Source organism: Battus philenor, unplaced genomic scaffold, assembly GCF_028537555.1.
Source record: "Battus philenor isolate CCGP_79_NKW_IND1 unplaced genomic scaffold, ilBatPhil1.0.hap1 SCAF_20, whole genome shotgun sequence".
Classification (NCBI taxonomy): Eukaryota; Metazoa; Arthropoda; class Insecta; order Lepidoptera; family Papilionidae; genus Battus; species Battus philenor.
In genome coordinates, this window is record NW_027181683.1 from 5,072,826 (window position 1) to 5,091,186 (window position 18,361).

The window sequence follows — 18,361 nt, forward strand, 5'->3', positions numbered from 1 at the left end:
TTTATATTAATCTATTATATCGCAACCATGTGAAATATATACTCATTTAAACAATTTTGAGACAGCATTCTGTTCGATGTATGTCATTACAACTGCAGAGGAACATTTCATTACTATAATTCAGTTTGCTAGTGTATTTGTCATATATAACATATGACAATTATAAATTATTTTTGGCTGCAGTTAGTTTGTAGTTTTGTTACTGTTTAAGTATAGTTTTTACCTTCGATAACAATTCCTGTACACTTAGTTTAGTTACGCTCATTTATAGTAGTAAGACTAAAACTTATATTGCAATTATTTTAATGAACACGGGCTCAATGTTTACGACTTGACTCTTGCGGTCGTTACATCAAAAAACATTTGGTAAATTTAAATATACCAAAAAATATCCTGGTCAAATTTTCATCACTTATCTAAAGTGATAGTTTGAATATAGTATTTTTAATTAAGTCCTATTAATCCCCTCGCGGGTGTAATTTTATAAAATTCATCTTTAGCTGACCTCTGCTCGGCTGAAATAACATTACTACCAAATTTATTGTGTTTAAGCCTCATTGCTCCACATATATCGCGATAAGTGAGTGAATTAGTGAAAATCTCTAATAAAATATGTTTATATAGATTATTAAAAGATATTGATAATTACATTGGTAATTAACATTGTTTAATTTATTAGTTATTTCAAGAGAGTTTGTTAATTAGATTCTAAATTTTAAATTTCAGGTATCAAGTTATATCGTATCAAGTTATTTCATAGTTAGTCACTGGATATATATGTATAAGTGAATAAAATGAATTAGATGTAATTAAGTAAATAAAAGTGTTTTTATCTTTTGCATTGTAGGTTTTAGAATAATAAATAATAGCAATATTATTAAAAAAACATTTATTAAAATGAAATTCAATCTAAATATCTGGAATATTAAACATTTACCAAAACATCGTAAAATTATTATTAAACAGTTATTATAGCTCGATCGCAGCAGAGGTTGATGCTTTTCCCTCCAGCCAACTCCTAAAAGCGTCGTCAGTAGAACCAATGAAAGAAGCGATGGCAGAAAATCGCGAATACAAGAACCACAGGAAAAGGCCGACGAACAGAATCTTTGTCACAATGTCCACCACGTAGCGACTGCAAAACATATAATACACCTTTATATTTTACTTTACATAAATATACCTTTATATCATACTGTTGAGAATTGCTGAAGGTCAGTTATTAGTGTAAAATTATTTCAGGATAGCAACCCTACAATATTTATTTTTGATACTGCCGATCTTTACTTGTCCATGTACTTGTTCGTCAAACTCTCGACGGCATAGACACACGTAACGGGTAATGAACTAGCGAAATCTCTTAAGAAATGTATTTTTCCTTTTTATTGGTAGTCATAGCAAAAATATTAAAAACAAATATGTGTTAAGATACAACAAATCCAATCAGGAATAAGAAGACACGTATAAAAGTAATGGACAAAACCCAGCGCATTGGCAAATTGAAGTGGCATATACACGCCTTATAGTGCACAAAACGGATGGCTACTAGGACTTTAGAGATGGTCTTCGTAGTCAAAGTCGTCGAAAGACTTTGATCGGAGGTTGCTCACAAACTTATTTGAAATTTTTGAGAAGAGCATATGTCCAGCTCAATAGACGTTCAACAGCTTAAATAATGACGCAATAGATATGTGAAAGGTGTATTTGAATTTAGTTCATTTAGTTCATGTAATGTTTGTGACACTTTTACGTGTGTACTTACATGGTGTTCAATTTCCTTGCACGTGGTAAATTTGCCGGGTCCTCTTTGCAAACAAATTGTCTGGCGCCCAAAACGTAGTCCTTCAAATATTCCTGTCTATCCAAATTGCTCACGTCGGTGTAAAAAATTTTGTTATCTTCTTCACTTATTCTCTTTTGTAAGGAAAGGAAGTTAGTGTTTCGGAAGTGCCATTCCTTTGTCGTGTAGTATTGAAGAACGCTGAGGCCATGGCTGATTCGCTTCTGTGCGTTGATCATGCTATAATTTAGAAAAAACCTTATATTATATATTGATTATATACAAATGCTTAGTTTACAGATATCTATTGACGTTCCACTTTATTTGCATAATTTAAAAAATTATAAAAACAAATATTTTAAACCTGTGTACTAATTAAATAAAATGAGTTAAAAACTTATAAAAAAACTGTGTGTTTTACTAAGACTACGTTTTTCTGTTACACTATATCGAATAATACTGTTACAATATGTCTAATAATACATACATATTTATATTCCTCTTATTATATTTAATTAACTTTTAAATTTAATCTAATCATTTTATCTTGTTATTTATATTCATATGAGAACGAAATACGAATTTTTATAAAGGACATAAATTTGTTAACACTAAATTATTGTATTTCTTGCAACATGCTAAAACTTTTTGCTATATAACGCCTAGATGTAATACTTATAAAGCCAAATAGTTTTAATGTGATATTTTCTTTTGTATAATAAGTTACTTTTTAATAGTAATGTACCAAAAGAAATATTTACAATGTTTTCTTTCCTAGAAGAAACAGTAGGGCATCCACAAAATAGGCAGGAAGCAGATGTGTAAAGATAAGACAAATCTGATGCCACCACCAATAGGACTTTATGGTTCCTCCTGGATACCATAACGCCACTGTAAACGGATAAACGTTGATCCATTTCTTCCCTGAAATCAGGACGTTAAATTAAAATAACGTAAATGAATAATAATCATAACAATATATATTTATCGCACACAATAATACACTAATTTAACTTACGAAAATATAAAAAACAAACACAAAAAAAACGAAAATAAAAACATACTTATAATAAATAGGTACATGAAAACATTTTTTAATTGCTCCAAAACGGAATGTTATCCGTGTATATATTACGCGCTGGTCTTCCACAGGCCCGTGGAGTTAAGTGCGCGCGATAATAAATAAATATTTTTAGCAAGTAGTAATAATTAAAGCCTAGTTCGTAAGCGATGGGCGTTGGGTTGTTTGGCACTCGTTTTTGTTTCGAGTCGCCTTATTGTGCTGCTTCCTGGGCTCTCAGTAATATTCGTTAAAGCCTTGGTCTAGAGTTTTTGACGTTACAATTACGTTATAAACGTCATTATTAATAATAATACTAAATATATACCGACTAACGTAGCAGTAAAGATGCAGTCGTGTTTAATAAAACAAAATATTTAAAAAAGTTGCAAGTTTTTTTAATCATCATCATATTATTATATTATTATTTTAAGAGGATCGGATAAAAGTGCCTTTAGCAACTTCCGACCTTAACAAAGCTTAGTTCATCTTGTGGGTAAACGTCTAAAAGTTTTCTGTCAGCAGCCTCCTGTTGGAAATTTATGTAAGAGGCCTTTGTCCACCCGTGGACATTCTCTACTGAATTAATAAAAATAAACTAATGATTTCGTAATTGTACACACGTTTCCTGCTAACATCAATGTAATGTGCAATTCTACTAACCCAATTCAATGACTTCCCTCCATGTAATTGTTTGCACGCCGGACAATGTGATGTTATATATACGCATTACAGGAGATCTGTCAACAGAGTAAAATGATAAGGTAAATATGGATATTAAAATTATGTTATTAATGTAACATTAACATAGCAACATTGAGGTTTCTAAAATATATTTAGTATATATAACGACTCACAAATAGCTGCAATATTAATTTTGTCACTAAGAAGCTTTGTTAAGCCAACTTTGCAGTCTGTGTTACCTCTTAAGAGCGGTGACATAACCAATCAAGATGCATCCATTGACAACAATATCAACTGGAATTGCATCAGCTTGGTATGAAGCCTCGCAGTGCATTGTTCGGATTACACCTGGGAAAAACAATAAAAGTTAACCTTATACAACTACTGGAACCGCTATTAGCCGCGATAGGTAGTTAGTTGTACCTAACAAGTGATATAGCGGTTCTGGTCAGGCTGTAGTAGATATATTTGCACAAAAATAATCATTATTTTATTAAATAATTTATAAGTAAAGGAGGACTTATAATTTGTTTAATTAATAATTACTTGATCGTACGTTTACGGACCATGACTTTAGTTAGGTAATTAAGTAATCTAAATTCTTAGTGATAATATCAAACTGATGGTAGATAACTTGTTGCACTCGAATATTAGTCCAAGCTAAGGCGCTTTTTTGATGCTCTTGCTCTCTCTTGTCATATAATCATACGACAATTTAAGTGAGAAGTAGAAATGTACGTCGTTACTATAAAAACAATCAAGGATTTTAAGATTCAAGTAATAACTTACCTTTTCCACTACCAATGAGAATTCCAGTGGGACCGTTCATGTTATCTACCCAACCAGGTAAAGGCTCTTTCCACGCTGAAGTCACTACAAAGAAAGAAAATATTATTAGAATAGGAAAATGAAAATACATAAATATTTCATAAAATCACTTTTAAGTTAGTTTTAGATGTAATTATATATGAGATTTTATAAGACTAATGTGAATAAGGTAAAAGTAACTGAAGTAATGGTGATATTGATTTACGCTACTCACCAATAGATGGCCTACCAATAGCAATTGGAAATTTAGTTTGGTACTCTGCCACTAAATTTTCGGTAATTGCTTTCGTGTATGAATAGGTATTAGGTTCTGAAGCAATGAGTCTGTAAATTATAAAATTATGTAAACATTAAAATTGCTTAACAAACAAATGAAGAAAAAATTTTAATTGAAAATTGTGAAATATTTATTTACTTTATTATATATTTATCAAGTCTCTTATTAAAAGAAATATTAAAATAATTTTAATGAAGATTCGTTTTTACTAATAATAAAACATATTGAGCTGAAATTTTAATCTCATTGTTAATATTTCTGCGTATATTATGTGATAATATAATATATTTTAATTTGAAAATAACATCTTCCGTTTCATTTTGATGTGATTTTAGTGATTATTTTTTTAATTTATTGAAAATTTTTATATTTTCCGACGAAAAAATTGTTAAAACCTAAATGTATCAAATTATAAAAATTCACAGTTAAATTAGTTAGTTATTCTTAATTAGTAATAACTAATTATTTACCTCAAAACTTTTTGATTTTTTATAAAATATTGTTATGAATGCCTGTATACGTATTGCAAATAACATATTATTATAGCTCTATGTCAATAGCGTTTTCTTAGCAGTACATAAAGCTGACAATTAGATAATGCTTATAATATTATGTCCATCTATTTAAGTTCGTTTATGAATTAAATAAAACAAGTAAATAACAGTTTTGTCATACATGGGCTCTAAATAGTTGAGAGTTTTGTCATCCATCCATTGTACGATGTCCATTATACGTTCCGGTTTGTGCATGGCGGGGTATAACTTCTCCTCCAGTACATCCAGTTCACAACGGCAATATGCTGTTGAAAGGTGTACGAATGCCTGAAAAGCAAAGTTATTTATTTTATAAAACCAAGGAACCACCAACCAATAAACTGTTTCCCATCCAAACATAAGTAAAAATTCGTATTGAACTTCGAAACAGATTGTTTCAAAAGAATTATTCTTCACCAGTGATATCATAATTTACAACTCACAAAATAACAATTAGTTCAAATTTTTCTGCTATATTCCAATGTGATAGTTTACATTTTAAATATAGCAATTTGAATTTTAAGTGATTATTTCACTGTGAAGAAATTTAGTTAAATATTACCTCTAAATTCTCCATAGTTTCAGCCAACTTTAGCATACGAAGAGTTCCCGTTGTATTCAAATTAACGGCGTCTTTTAATCTTTGATCAAATCTGTAAAAGTATTTTTTTAAAGCACATTGTACATTTCGTGCAACCGACGTCTATGGGTGCGGAAAGGTTCACGAGGGGGCACCAGGAGATGTATCATAGGTATGCCTTCCATAAGGTGTGATGACATGATGTTGATGATGATGACGATAAACATCATCTTTAGCCTTTTTCCGTCCACCACTGGACGTGGAGAGTGCTTCTCTTATGCTTTCCATGGTGACGCATTGATAAGGTTATTCGTTCATATATTATTGAAGCCCAACAAACAACACACTTTATACATTATTATCAAGTATAGTATTATGGCATAATAGCAGTGTTTGTATACTTACAAAACACACGTGCATAACTAACATTATAAACGAGTTAGAATTCAGTTTGTATAACGCTGGTTTGTATTGAAATCAGAGTTATGTAGAGGAACCACGGAAAAATAAAATGATTGTACAAATAGTTGTTATTATTAATTATTCAATGTTAAAATTTAAAGTGAGAGCATCTTGCACATCATTTAAATACACTCTTTCAGTCGATGCATTCGCTGATTCGACAGGTCCCACCGGAGTACTGTCAATTTATTTATTTATTTTAACTAGGCACGCTTACAGTAAAGCGTAATGCAAGTCAATATAGTATATTTCGAACAATATTGTACGAGTGAATGTATTTTTATACCAGGAACGTATTACGTACGGTATCTACGTTCATTTGAATGAATACGTTCGATAGTCTGATACGTTGAGATTGTCTGTAGCTAATCTGAACAATTTGCGACTCTTCTCTCAACTTCAACATCTCGAAGGTTGAGGTTATATCAGTTGTATTTATTACGCGTTATTGATTTTGAACGTGTTAACAACTGTTAGCTGCTGGACTCGCACCGGTACGTGACACAGGGTGTTCGGAGAGAGGCCTGTCACGCGCCGGCGCGAGATACATACCGACCAACTTTTATGAGCTAGTACGGCGCCGGCATCGCGCTGCGCTTGAACGTTCTAACTTTGTTGGCGAACTGTTTTTATTTTTTTATTGCGTCTGCAATATGAGCATGAGAAAGTGCCGCTCTCGCGCCGGTGTGTGATTATTTTGATTTCTGTTTTTTTTTTTATTACCTTATTTAAGCAAATGGTACTTAATATGCATTTGAATCCATTTTAAGCAAATAAACAACAAATATGAAAGTTTGCTTCTGACTAACTTCCATGCTCAAGACACTGGCGGTAAAACGTAAAATTTTATTTCAAGATGCACAAAGTGCAGAAGAAAAAAATTATAATTAGTTTAAGTTATACTGTGGTGACTTTGAAGACTGTTTACTTGTGGTAGGAAATATTCAAAAGCGGGAATAAATCGACCAATTTATTTCACCTCGATCTTCTATTGAAAAATGTAGGATTACTTTTAGTATACATACTTAATCGACTGTTTATTGCTTTTAAAGTTAAGATATATAAAGGTTTTACATGGCAGTGGGAAGTGGGATTTTAATTAAATTTGTAAATAAACGATTAGTTACCTTACACATGCAGCGCTATGGAAAATAATATTACAGTTTTTCTGCAATTCCTGTCTGTCGTCGTCCGACAAACCGAGCTCGTCTATAAGGATGTCTCCAGAAATGAGCCTCAACTTGCTAAATACCGATGGCTGTTTCGCTTTTAGATTTTCGAAACACTATAAAGTACAAAAAAATAAAATTTTGGCGTCTGATGTAAAGATCTTGAGTATAAATTTTTTACACAGTTTCGTAATAAAAAATAGATCACTTACTTTATTATTACACAGTTCCTTTAAACGTTCTTCACTGCTAAGACCCTTCTTTTGTCTCAATAACAAATATATTTTGCTTATTCCGCTACAACTTCTTAGCAACTTTTCTACAAGAACCTAGAGAAAAAAATTCGCCGAATCATAGTCGATCTTACACAAAATTCTGTGAAAAAATTTACTAAAATATTTGATGGCTTGGATTTTTTTATGATCTAAGGTTTCTAGCATTAAACCATCAGCATGTTGGCCGACGCACACTGCAAAGCCTCAAAGGACTCTTTCAAAGATTGCCCATGACCGGTCTTGTGGGGTCCAGCGAGTCTCCACGACCTTGATTATGTCGTCGGACGTTCTGGTATAAAATAAATCTAACAAATTTTAGATTTGGGATACTGTGTAGTTGTTTTTTCTTTTTAAAACATTTATTACAGCAGAATTGCTTATTTTCAAATTAATTTTCTTTCTCTCCTACAGATTTACAATAAGGTCGGTTGAAATCGTCTTGAAGATCTGGATAAATACAGCCTTTTCCGACGACCATTATCTGTTCACCTTATAAGTGGACGTCATATGCTGTCCTCGTCGGTCTATGGGTTCGACTCCTGAACTTTGAGGCCCTAGTGAGCATTTGTTCTGCGCGTTATGTGGCTTACCCACTGCAATTTCAACTTGCCAATTAGGTGGGCTTTGTCGGTCGTGACACTGGCTTTCTATTAAATCAACCGTTTGCTGCTATTAAATATACCGATAATGTTATAACTTATAAATCTAATAGGCATATATATTAAATACTTTCTTGGAGGCTCCGAAAGAATGCCGAAATTGAGACTTTAGTAGCACAGCCAAATATCATTGGCGAATATAAAGCTCAACGAATCCGCTGGCTTGGGCACTTGGAGCGAATGGGATCGGATCGGAGCATGAAGGTAGCGTATCTGGAAAAACCGAGGGGTCGAAGACCAGTGGGTAGACCCAGGTATCGCTGGATCGATCGCATTGAGGCAGACTTGCGCGAATTGAATGTCAACCAATGGCAGACGATGGCGCAAGATAGAGGAAAGTGGAAGTCTCTCGTTTCGGAGGCCAAGGCCGACTTTGGGTCACTGAGCCAGCGGAGTAAGTAAGTATTAAATACTTTACATGAACATTAAAGTGTTATTTTTAAGGTAAACGGCATGGCTTTGCAATTGTTAATTTTTAAGTCATGTATGACTAATAGCCGGTAGACGCAGCGTGGGTAGGCCCTCCACTGGGTGGAACGACGATATAGTCAAGGTCGCGAAAAGTCGCTGGATGCGGCAGCGCAAAACCGATTATAGTGTAGATCTTCGAGAAAGATCTATGTCTAGCAGTGGACATGATGATGTCTATCGGCTGATATGATGATGATATTGGATATGTTCCTACAAAAAGAAAAAAAAATTAGCTCACTTTGCCCAAGAAACCGGTACCTCCCGTTACCAAAATTGATTTGCCAGTGTAAAACTCTGCCACAGAAGGTTCCATTTTGTCCACTTTAATAAAATACACTGTAAATAAAATAAACACTATAAATGTTTTATTGAATGAGAAAAAAAATTACCTAGAACCTAGATGACACATGTATTTAAATAACTTACCTTAACATAAAATAAATATTACAAGTATTTGTTACTTTTTAATATGCAATAAATAACCTAGTAGATATCGTTATTTAGGATATAAATTCAAAAGCACTTCGTTTAATGGACAACGGAGGAGACTGACTGCGGCTCAATGATAATTGATGACCATTGCTCTGGTTGCTTGAAATTGTTAAATGGTTTTAATAAACGAAGGGTAATTATAAATAAACAAACAGATAATAAAAATTTCATATATATACTATATTGCAGATCGACAAAACTAACGAATGTGCAAGTTTAATGAACCATAGTAATTAACTTTATAAATATGTTAAAAGTTCATAAACCTTTTCAACTTAATATATTATGTTGATATGTCTGTATATGTATATAATTGTAATTTATAAAAGTCGTAATTTAAAACGCGAAATTTTACGGGTTTTACCGATGCAATTACCTAATTTAAATATTTTAATTAATGTAAACAGAGCAAATGATTTGCATTTTAATTCCCTATTTTACACCGAAATCACCATGGATATCTTTAATTTTTGTTGAATTTTTTTGAACGAAAATGAATAAAATGCATAAATAAACAGAACATTAGCCTAAAGCACATTATGAGTCTTCATACAAACTATATCTTCAATATTTACTTTTAAATTATTTACTTGGTGGTGTAGAATGTGTTTTAATATCAAAAAGATTTAAAAAGTTTAAAAAATTTTCGTTACATTCGAAATAAAGAAGCTTAAAATAATAAAAAAAACTACAAAATTACTGAATGAAAGCAAAAAGCAAAAAAGAAAAAAAAAGCAAAGCAAAATTTCTAAGTGTTCTTGTACCGTGTATGTCACAATACATTATTTACATACCAAAATCTTTCCGAAGTACCTTAATTAAGAAATGTGTTGTTTTGTGTAGGTTAGAAGGTCGATTTCGGCCAAAATTTGACCTGCTTTCCATTTCAATTGAAGTAATTTGAATATTTGTGTAAAATGCCTCGGTTTATTTGTAAAAATCGGTCTAATACATAAATTGCATAATACACTCACTACTTACAACATATTTTGCAACATTTTTAAGAGTTTATTTATTTATTGCATATCTTTGATCATATTTCAAATATAAATAATAAGTTAGGGCTTAGCTTTTATTTATTACGTACAAACGTAAATAAATATATAATTTTTAGTAATGTCATATGCGTTTGTATATATTATACTACTAGCTGTTCCCCGACCGCTTCGCATAACCAGCATAGCCTTTTGCTAGCTGTTATTTTATGAAATATATTTTTTGATTAAAAATTATAACTTATTGTCAAAATAAACATTTCCATGTGGGTAGAATTTCATAAATTCCCAACAGACCTTTCCAACCTTAGCAGACTTACCAAAAGCAACAGAAATATTTCTTCTAAATTTCAAGTCCTTATAACTTATATTTCCAGAGATATCGTGATGAGTGCGTACTTAGATGGAAATTTCAAATATTTAATCTTGAGACAACATATTAAGTTTACTGTGAAGCACATAAGTATGTTACAGTCATATCAGAAACGCAAAATTAGAGCATTGAAAAAATATTTCCAAATCAAAAATACGACATATGTCCTCATAATATATGCCTGTTAGGACAGCTTCTTGCAATGCTTACCAACATTTGACCTGTAATTGCAGGACGCGGTGTTGTATTTATCAATTCATACAACGCAATTTTGGATGCAACAACTACGATTACCGATTGAACGGATCTGTGAAAGTTTTAAAAAAAACAATCAAAGCGATTACGGCGTGCGTTACGCACTCCCTCACGCGGAACGACCATGTGTGACCAAACAACACGATTGTAATGTTTTTCTTAATAATTAAATGATTTGATTTATTGTAAGTATATATCACAAAGAGCTGGTAGGCGCGGTTTGGGCAGACCCTTAATTGTTGAAACGACGACATAGTTCAGGTCGCGGGTAGTGCAAGACTGGTCATCATGGAATTTTCAGGGAAGTTTAAGCCTTGCAGTGGGCCTCTGTCGGTTGCTATGTAGATAATAATGATATACCTTCATGCAAGAAGGTATGGAGCGGACTTCTTGTCATTGGTATTGCAGCACCTATGAGACTCCGATGTAATCTGTTAAAATTAGTTTTATCTCAATTAACGTGATTTCCACTTCCATCTCAATACGATATCTCTGGAATCTGAGACTTAGAGTTAGAGGTCAACAAGGACCGATTATACTCACCTTTTTATAAAGTTAAAAATAATCGACGATTTAAAAGTGCGGGTAAATGCGTACTTGAATAAAGATACGTTTTGAAATTTTAGCTTAGAGAGTCCTCTCTAAGCTTACGTAATTAGTTAATTAAATTTTAACATATTAAAAGCTGCAATCAATGGCTTTTACGAAATTACATATGATGTTTTACGTATTATGGTTAAAGTTGGACTTATATCTAAATAAAGAAAATAAAGAGGTCGGCGATGAATGACTTACCACATTAATCGGGAAAGGTAAAACGAAAATATTTAAAATTTAAAGTGAACCCAGTTAAATTCAAAAAGATTGCCTTAATTTAGAAACTTTACATACATTGATGTATTAAAAAAATTAACTTTGTACAATCAAAACAACTAGAATTGAGAACCGATGACAGTTTAGCTTGCGGCTACTTCGGTTTCACTTGGGTAAGGTAATGATTTTTGACAGAATATTTTAAAGACCCTCATATTTAGCTAATTAACTTTTTTGAACTCCTCATTATAACTAATTGACAATTACGTGATTCACTCATAAAAACTTAATGTTCGTACATTATAACGTGGAAGCAAAATTTCAATCGTATCGCACTTGATCTAATTATCCATAGAGCGTATAAGGTTTATAAAGATACGTATCATCTAAATTAATTGTTTCTAACAACTGAGCACGTGGTTTGTTGCTAATTCGCTAATTTTCTTGTAACTCCCAGAAATCGGTAGAATATGAAGAAGTACGAGTTACGTCGTTACTATAACATCATCTGAATGCTTTGTTATTTTATATAAAATTTATTACTTCAGAAAAATTAATTTTGATTTTTCTTTTTAGGTGGTAGCGATGAATCATAAGGCAAGCTGTGTTTCATCGTAATTTGGGTCTAGGAAGATATACAAGGTATAGATGAGCGCTTGAAATTTGTATTTTTAGTGCGTGAAGATCATATTAATCTAAAATAGATTTATTAAATGCATTTACCTATATCCGTAGAAGTGATCACGTTTTTCATTCTTTATCATAAATATTCCTTTACAGACCGTATACTGATAAATGTTGTTAAATTATTTACATTGTATTTTCAAGGGATAGGACGTGGATTATAAAATCAGTTCGTGATGTGAAAATTTTATTATGAAGTGTAGGTCTTGGTAATCGGGGAAAGATTTATTGTCTTTAGTGTTGTAATCGGTCGATTGGAAAATAAGAACACATATTATTATGGCCCACTTCCAAAAGTGCAGGTTTTCTAATTGGGTTACAAGGGAACAAGAAGATTTGTATTGAAATTGTTTATGACTATATGTATTTATGACCTTAAATTATGTATAAAAATAAATTAATTTTATTACATTAAAGTGATATATGACTAACAACGTACTGGTCATTAGTGTTGGTTAATGTAAATCTCGTTGTAAAGTCTGAAGTGATAGAAATATAGCAAAATGTACTTTAGGTTTGCCCTCAAAAATAAACGATTCGTTGTCAAAATAAATGTAAATCTAATTATTATAAAATAACTATACGAGTACTATTAAAAAGAGAAAACAAAAAAAAAAAAAGCAGAAATGGATAAAATGAAATGTGATCTATTTACAAGAAAATAAACATTTCGAACTTTGTTGCCCAGTGGAATTGTTTAAAAGACAAAAAAATATTAAATTTTAGACAAATTCAATTAGTATATAAAGATAAATACGATAGCAACAACACATAAAAGTAGCGGAGAGTCATCAAATATAAAAATATTGATGAAATGTAACAGTTAACATTATAATTTTTGATTAAAGTTGAATCGGGATGTTTCAGAATTTTATTTTGAATGTTTTTATTTTTAATTAGGTCAAACTAGTGCTTGTCTTGTCGTTGCCTAAGCTTGAATTTCGTTAAAGGATATTGTTTTAACACAATGAAAATTAAATCAAAGGTCTCGTGAAAATCATGCAATATTTTCATTAATTTCTTTTTATCGAATTTTATGGATATTGCATATCTTCTGTGTTTTAATATACAATATATATTAACTTGTTTTCGCACTTATTTTTATTGTACATTCTATTCCTTCTTCCTTTTCTGCGATTCCAAGTTTCTGTTTCAACTTTTTGTATTTAATATGAAGTTCGATACAACTCGATAATGCTGCTACCGAAATCATAACTATTACTCACTTATTTCAATTCGATGTCAATACGTTTTGAAATTTGTTTTTTCCTGCATATCAACTTTTTCCTTGGTAATTTTACTTATTGGTTAACAAGCTTTTCTTGATGTTCCAATTATCTGAGAGCAGTTCTAAATGGAATCAGTTTCGTAGAAAAAGTATTCAAGTCGAAAAATAGGAGGTAAACAAAAAAATCGTATCGACTACATTTTTGTAAAATAAATGAGACGTAGAAATTACAAGTATACAAGGGATTTAATAAGACGTTTAACAGATAGACTAATCCGGTTGAATATACGATTAACAAAATCACAGACGAATGAAATGGTTCTAAAGAGAAAATACTTTTCTGAATAGGTAAGCATGTTATGAAATTCCCATTTCTTTTTCTATATGACGCGAGTTATTTTATCGAGGTGATACGTAAGTGCGACTCTCCTTGGTCAATTGCAAGTTGGTTTTTAAGACTTATCATGGCAAAAAAGTTTTTCAATCTGATAATTACGTGTACCATTTTTGTTATTGTTATTAAATTTTATATTACGAAGCGCTGTTCGAACCGTTTCTAATAAATATTTAACATTACTCAAAAGGAAATAAAAAACACCATATTCATGATTAGCCAATGAAATGTTACTTTACAAGTATTGCACAATTATATTGAGTATTTAAATGAGAAACTATTACGTTATATTTTTCCATTGTAATATTAAAGTGTGTAAATGTTATACATTTCCATAAACCTTTCACAATGGTTTAAATGAAAATCTTTTTAATATAAACACTTTTCTAGCGCGTAAACAGATTATTTATTTATCCATTCACATTGTTATTCATTTATTTTCATTTATAGTGATCATATGCCTACGCAATGAGAAGAGAACCAGGAGAGTCCAATTCGATGGATTTCTAACCGCCCTGATGTAACAGCCATCGTAACACATAGTAATGGTATTTGCGTAAACGATTTTATGTGGTCATTTTATCACTATCATTAATACGGTAATAGAGCAATTCATTCTGAAACTATGTTACCTTTGATACTGTAATAAGATTTTTTTACAAGTATTTCTTAAATTACTTAAATTTATAACAAAATAATTAAAATACATTAGACAAACCTAGAGAAAGATATAATAAGGATTACGCGCTTCATACAAATTGTTCCAATAAAGAAAGCGTAAATGTTTGTCATTTCAAAGGGCAAAGCATTGATAGATTTGTGTAGAGACATATGTACTATACCGAGTCATAGATTTAAATGGCATGACGCTAGAGGGAGTGACGATTGAGCATAAAAGTTATATTTGATATTTAAATGAAAGTGGGAATAAACTGTTTATTAGTTATAACTATTAATTTATTATTGCATATTCAAGAGAAATCCGGTTAAGATGTCTAAGTTTAAATAATATAGTTTTGCAAATTTGAAATATCATTGTCAGTGTAAATTTGTTCCGGTATATACTAAAATTTTATGTTACACTTTTATATTTAATAAATAGTTGCTCTTGATAATTTATTTATTACCATTGGTGTTTTTGTTAAACCTTTGGAGATTTTAAATAAATATAAAAAAACTTACCTTTTACTGGACTTTGAAAATGTACCGCGTATAATGGCCGAGCACCTACGAATGATTGCTGAAGTGTACGGAATAACGACGTAACTATATTAAATTATTCAGCGCATACTTATAAATCGACCAGGGTTGGTTTACAACTTCAAATTACTTTCACAACTAAAACTATTTTCTTTGCTGTACAAATAATTATTTCTATTCATACCAACGAATCAGTTATTTAAAACTAACGGTATTTTTTATACTATCACAAATTTTGTAAACATGGATTTATTTGCGCAGAACCTCTGGTTAACTAATGTTTTACTTGTTTGGTTACCTATGTAGTATAGAGATTATTTCTTTTTTTTAGATTAAATTTTTTAGATTTTTTTAGATTTTTTTTTATATATTTTTAACGTATTACGTAAGTTCGAAGGCGCAGTGGGTGCCTACCCCAATATCTCTTTCAAGGTAGCGAAGCACAGCAGAATAAGCAGAATCTCATTCTGAGGGAGACTTGACTCTAGCCGTTACATACTACTATTTCACAGGATTGAAGGGACGCTCCAGTGTGAGTAACTAGGTCCAAGGGCCGCCGATCGGGACCTCGGCTAGAGCCATCACTCGTCGATAATACCCGTTTAGTATTCCGATACAGGGGCACCCGAGATGTCCGAACTTCGACTGGATCGGTTGCTATTACCGGGTTAATAAAACTGCCACTTCGGAAAGCATCACCGCTGTGAGAAAAATTGCGGAAGCAACTCCAGCGCTTAAATCGAATATGACCTGGGGATTGTTTTTTTTTAAATATAAAATAATTATACGAAAAATAATAATTAGAATTAGAAAAATGTAATTATTACTTTTAATTAAATTTTGTGATTACTCTTTTTTAATACCTGTTCATCATTATTATGATATAAGCTGAAAGACAATCGTTGCTTGACATAGGCCTCTTCCAAAGATTTACAATTAGATCGTTTGGATGCGGCCTATATTTATCCGTCTTCCGACGAACCTAACATGTTCTTCCGTCTACCTTGTGGGTGGATGCTCTACTCTTCAATTGCCGGTCCGTGGTCTCCTCTCCAGAACCTTAAATCTCCAGGAGGAACCTTTGAACGATAATATTAAATAAGTTTATTTTACGTATAAATTTTAGCGAATCATTTGCAAGGATTATCGAGTTGTTTTTTTATTCAACAATAATTAATTTCTGTGACACCCCTAACTTTAATATATTGGTGGCTAAATGAACCGTCCTACACATTTCATATTGTAATGCAAAGGAATAATTTTTCGTAACCAAATCCCTATCACGTAATGAACTGGTCAAGTTCATAAAGCTATTCTTTTAATGTTGATTAATAAAGTTTAATCAATATATTGAATATATATTTATTTATTATTTAAATAAAAATAATAGTTTTTTTGAGGTTGTTAGGAAATGCACTTTTTAAATTTGTAATACAAATACACTTTAATACACTATCTAATATGCACAAAAGATCGCAAGGGGTCAAAGTGCTGGCGGGAGCATTAACCTCAGCCTACGCGATAATTAATACAATGGTACTAATGTCCCAATGAAATTTTAACTAGCCTGTTTATAAAATAAGCAATCAAGTAATTTTATTTAAATTATTTAATCTAACTTCTTAAATATCCCATTAAAGAAAGTATGGTCTGCCCGAACTGCTAGATAAATGATATTTTTTATTTTTTTATCGCCATTTGTTTGAGCTATGTTACTCTTCACACATTGCAATGTAACAGGGAATTAAACCGATATTTACAATCGTTTGTAAGTAATCAAACTTCCTAATTCAAAAATGCTTGATGTCTATGCATTTTGTTTGTAATTAAGGAAATTTAAATTGGTTCTTTTTTTGCACTAGATTTTGCGGCTTTGAGGTGGCATTGCGTAGACAGAAGAAGAGAAAAGAGAAGCCTCTGTCCGGGTCGCTATACACTGCTATTCACTGGATTGGGAGATTGCCAAGTTTTCTTACTATATGCCAGCTGCGAGTTCCTTAGGCGATCCGGCGGCCCCACCAAAAACACCCAAGCTTACCACTGAAGGGGTTTTAGTAGGTAGGAATCCTACATAACCCTGGTCTTTCCCATGAAAACAAGGTATCCTGTCTATCTTGAAGAGTACCCCCCCCGATACCAAAAAAGGGGCTCAGCTTGGACAGTCAATCTAATCGTTATTTCATAAAAATATTTAAGTATTCAGATAGAATTCTATTAGTTTTGGTTTGACTACATCGCTGATCATGTGTTTGTAATATATTCTTTGACCCAAAAATTATGTTTGAATTCTTTTCTATAAGTTTGTAAGAAATATTTCAATGTTTTATCGTTTTGGTTTTAGAAAATGTTTGTTAAAATAAAAAGCTAATTTTAGAGAACGTATTTATTTGATTTTTTTAAAAATAAAATAAGTAAAAATTAGTAAAGGACTATGGACGATTTTTATAATACACAGATAATACATAAGAGGAGTTCAACACTACACAACCATTGATAATTCATATCAGTTATGTCACAGATAAATAATCGATGTATGGCTATTGTGTTCTCATAACTTCATTTTTTAACAAATTACAAGTATATAAAATATTACAGTTTTTAATTTGCTGTACAACATAGTGCAGTTCGTCTTTAACTATTTTCAAAAACTAACCATTCTATTACAACTTTATTAAGTACAAAACATAACACAAACATAAAAATAATAAAAAGAATTAATTATACTTAAGTACGAGGATTTGCGTTGCAGTTGATGGGTAAATAAAATCCAACACAGCTATGACTAACTCTTACTAAGTGTAATTGCTATTATTTGCTATATCATAAACCTAACTAAATATCCGTATGACGTAGTAGTATATAAAGTATGCCAGTAGGGAGTAGATAATGAATTGCACGGCTTTGTCCAAATAGTAAAGCCTGAAAAAAAAAATTAAAATGTCATTATGCAAACTTTAATAATAAGTATTAAATGTTTATATAGTATAGGACATACAAAATAAATTAGTAGATAATGAGCAATTAATTGCCTATTTTCCTCGGTCAAGTCGTAACGCATGTTTTTAATGTTTAAAACATAAGGCTTAAAAGAGTAATATAAATTAATTGTATATAACAGGTTGGATTTTATAAACTAACTAACACGAATT

The 18,361-nt window shown here is 31.4% G+C and overlaps 2 protein-coding genes across 2 annotated transcripts in view; both read right to left on the reverse strand.

Moving 5' to 3' along the window:
* Window positions 1–892: 892 nt before the first annotated feature.
* Window positions 893–9,100, reverse strand: LOC137922848 (putative fatty acyl-CoA reductase CG5065). The gene is made up of 12 exons (XM_068765939.1): window positions 9,017–9,100; window positions 7,586–7,702; window positions 7,332–7,489; window positions 5,725–5,815; window positions 5,305–5,450; window positions 4,567–4,676; window positions 4,314–4,397; window positions 3,764–3,872; window positions 3,504–3,580; window positions 2,542–2,704; window positions 1,763–2,020; window positions 893–1,135 (listed from the first exon to the last, which is right to left on the reverse strand). Exons 1-12 carry the CDS (start codon window positions 9,089–9,091, stop codon window positions 970–972), a joined length of 1,554 nt encoding a protein of 517 aa, XP_068622040.1. The 5' UTR covers window positions 9,092–9,100; the 3' UTR covers window positions 893–969.
* Window positions 9,101–17,644: 8,544 nt separating this feature from the next.
* LOC137922849 (putative fatty acyl-CoA reductase CG5065) overlaps window positions 17,645–18,361 on the reverse strand; it is a 32,986-nt gene continuing 32,269 nt past the window's right edge. The window contains exon 13 of the mRNA XM_068765940.1: window positions 17,645–18,131. Coding sequence (XP_068622041.1) covers window positions 18,041–18,131 — 91 coding nt within the window. The 3' untranslated portion in view covers window positions 17,645–18,040. The remainder of the gene's footprint in view (window positions 18,132–18,361) is intronic.

Excerpts from the sequence above, each read along its gene's own strand:
- LOC137922848 (XM_068765939.1), bottom strand. The coding sequence starts at position 9,091 with ATGGAACCTTCTGTGGCAGAGTTTTACACTGGCAAATCAATTTTGGTA. Across the intron at positions 5,451-5,724 it reads AAACTATGGAGAATTTAGAG|GCATTCGTACACCTTTCAAC; the intron begins GTAATATTTAAC and ends TTTGCTTTTCAG. Across the intron at positions 4,398-4,566 it reads TATTGGTAGGCCATCTATTG|TGACTTCAGCGTGGAAAGAG; the intron begins GTGAGTAGCGTA and ends CTTTCTTTGTAG.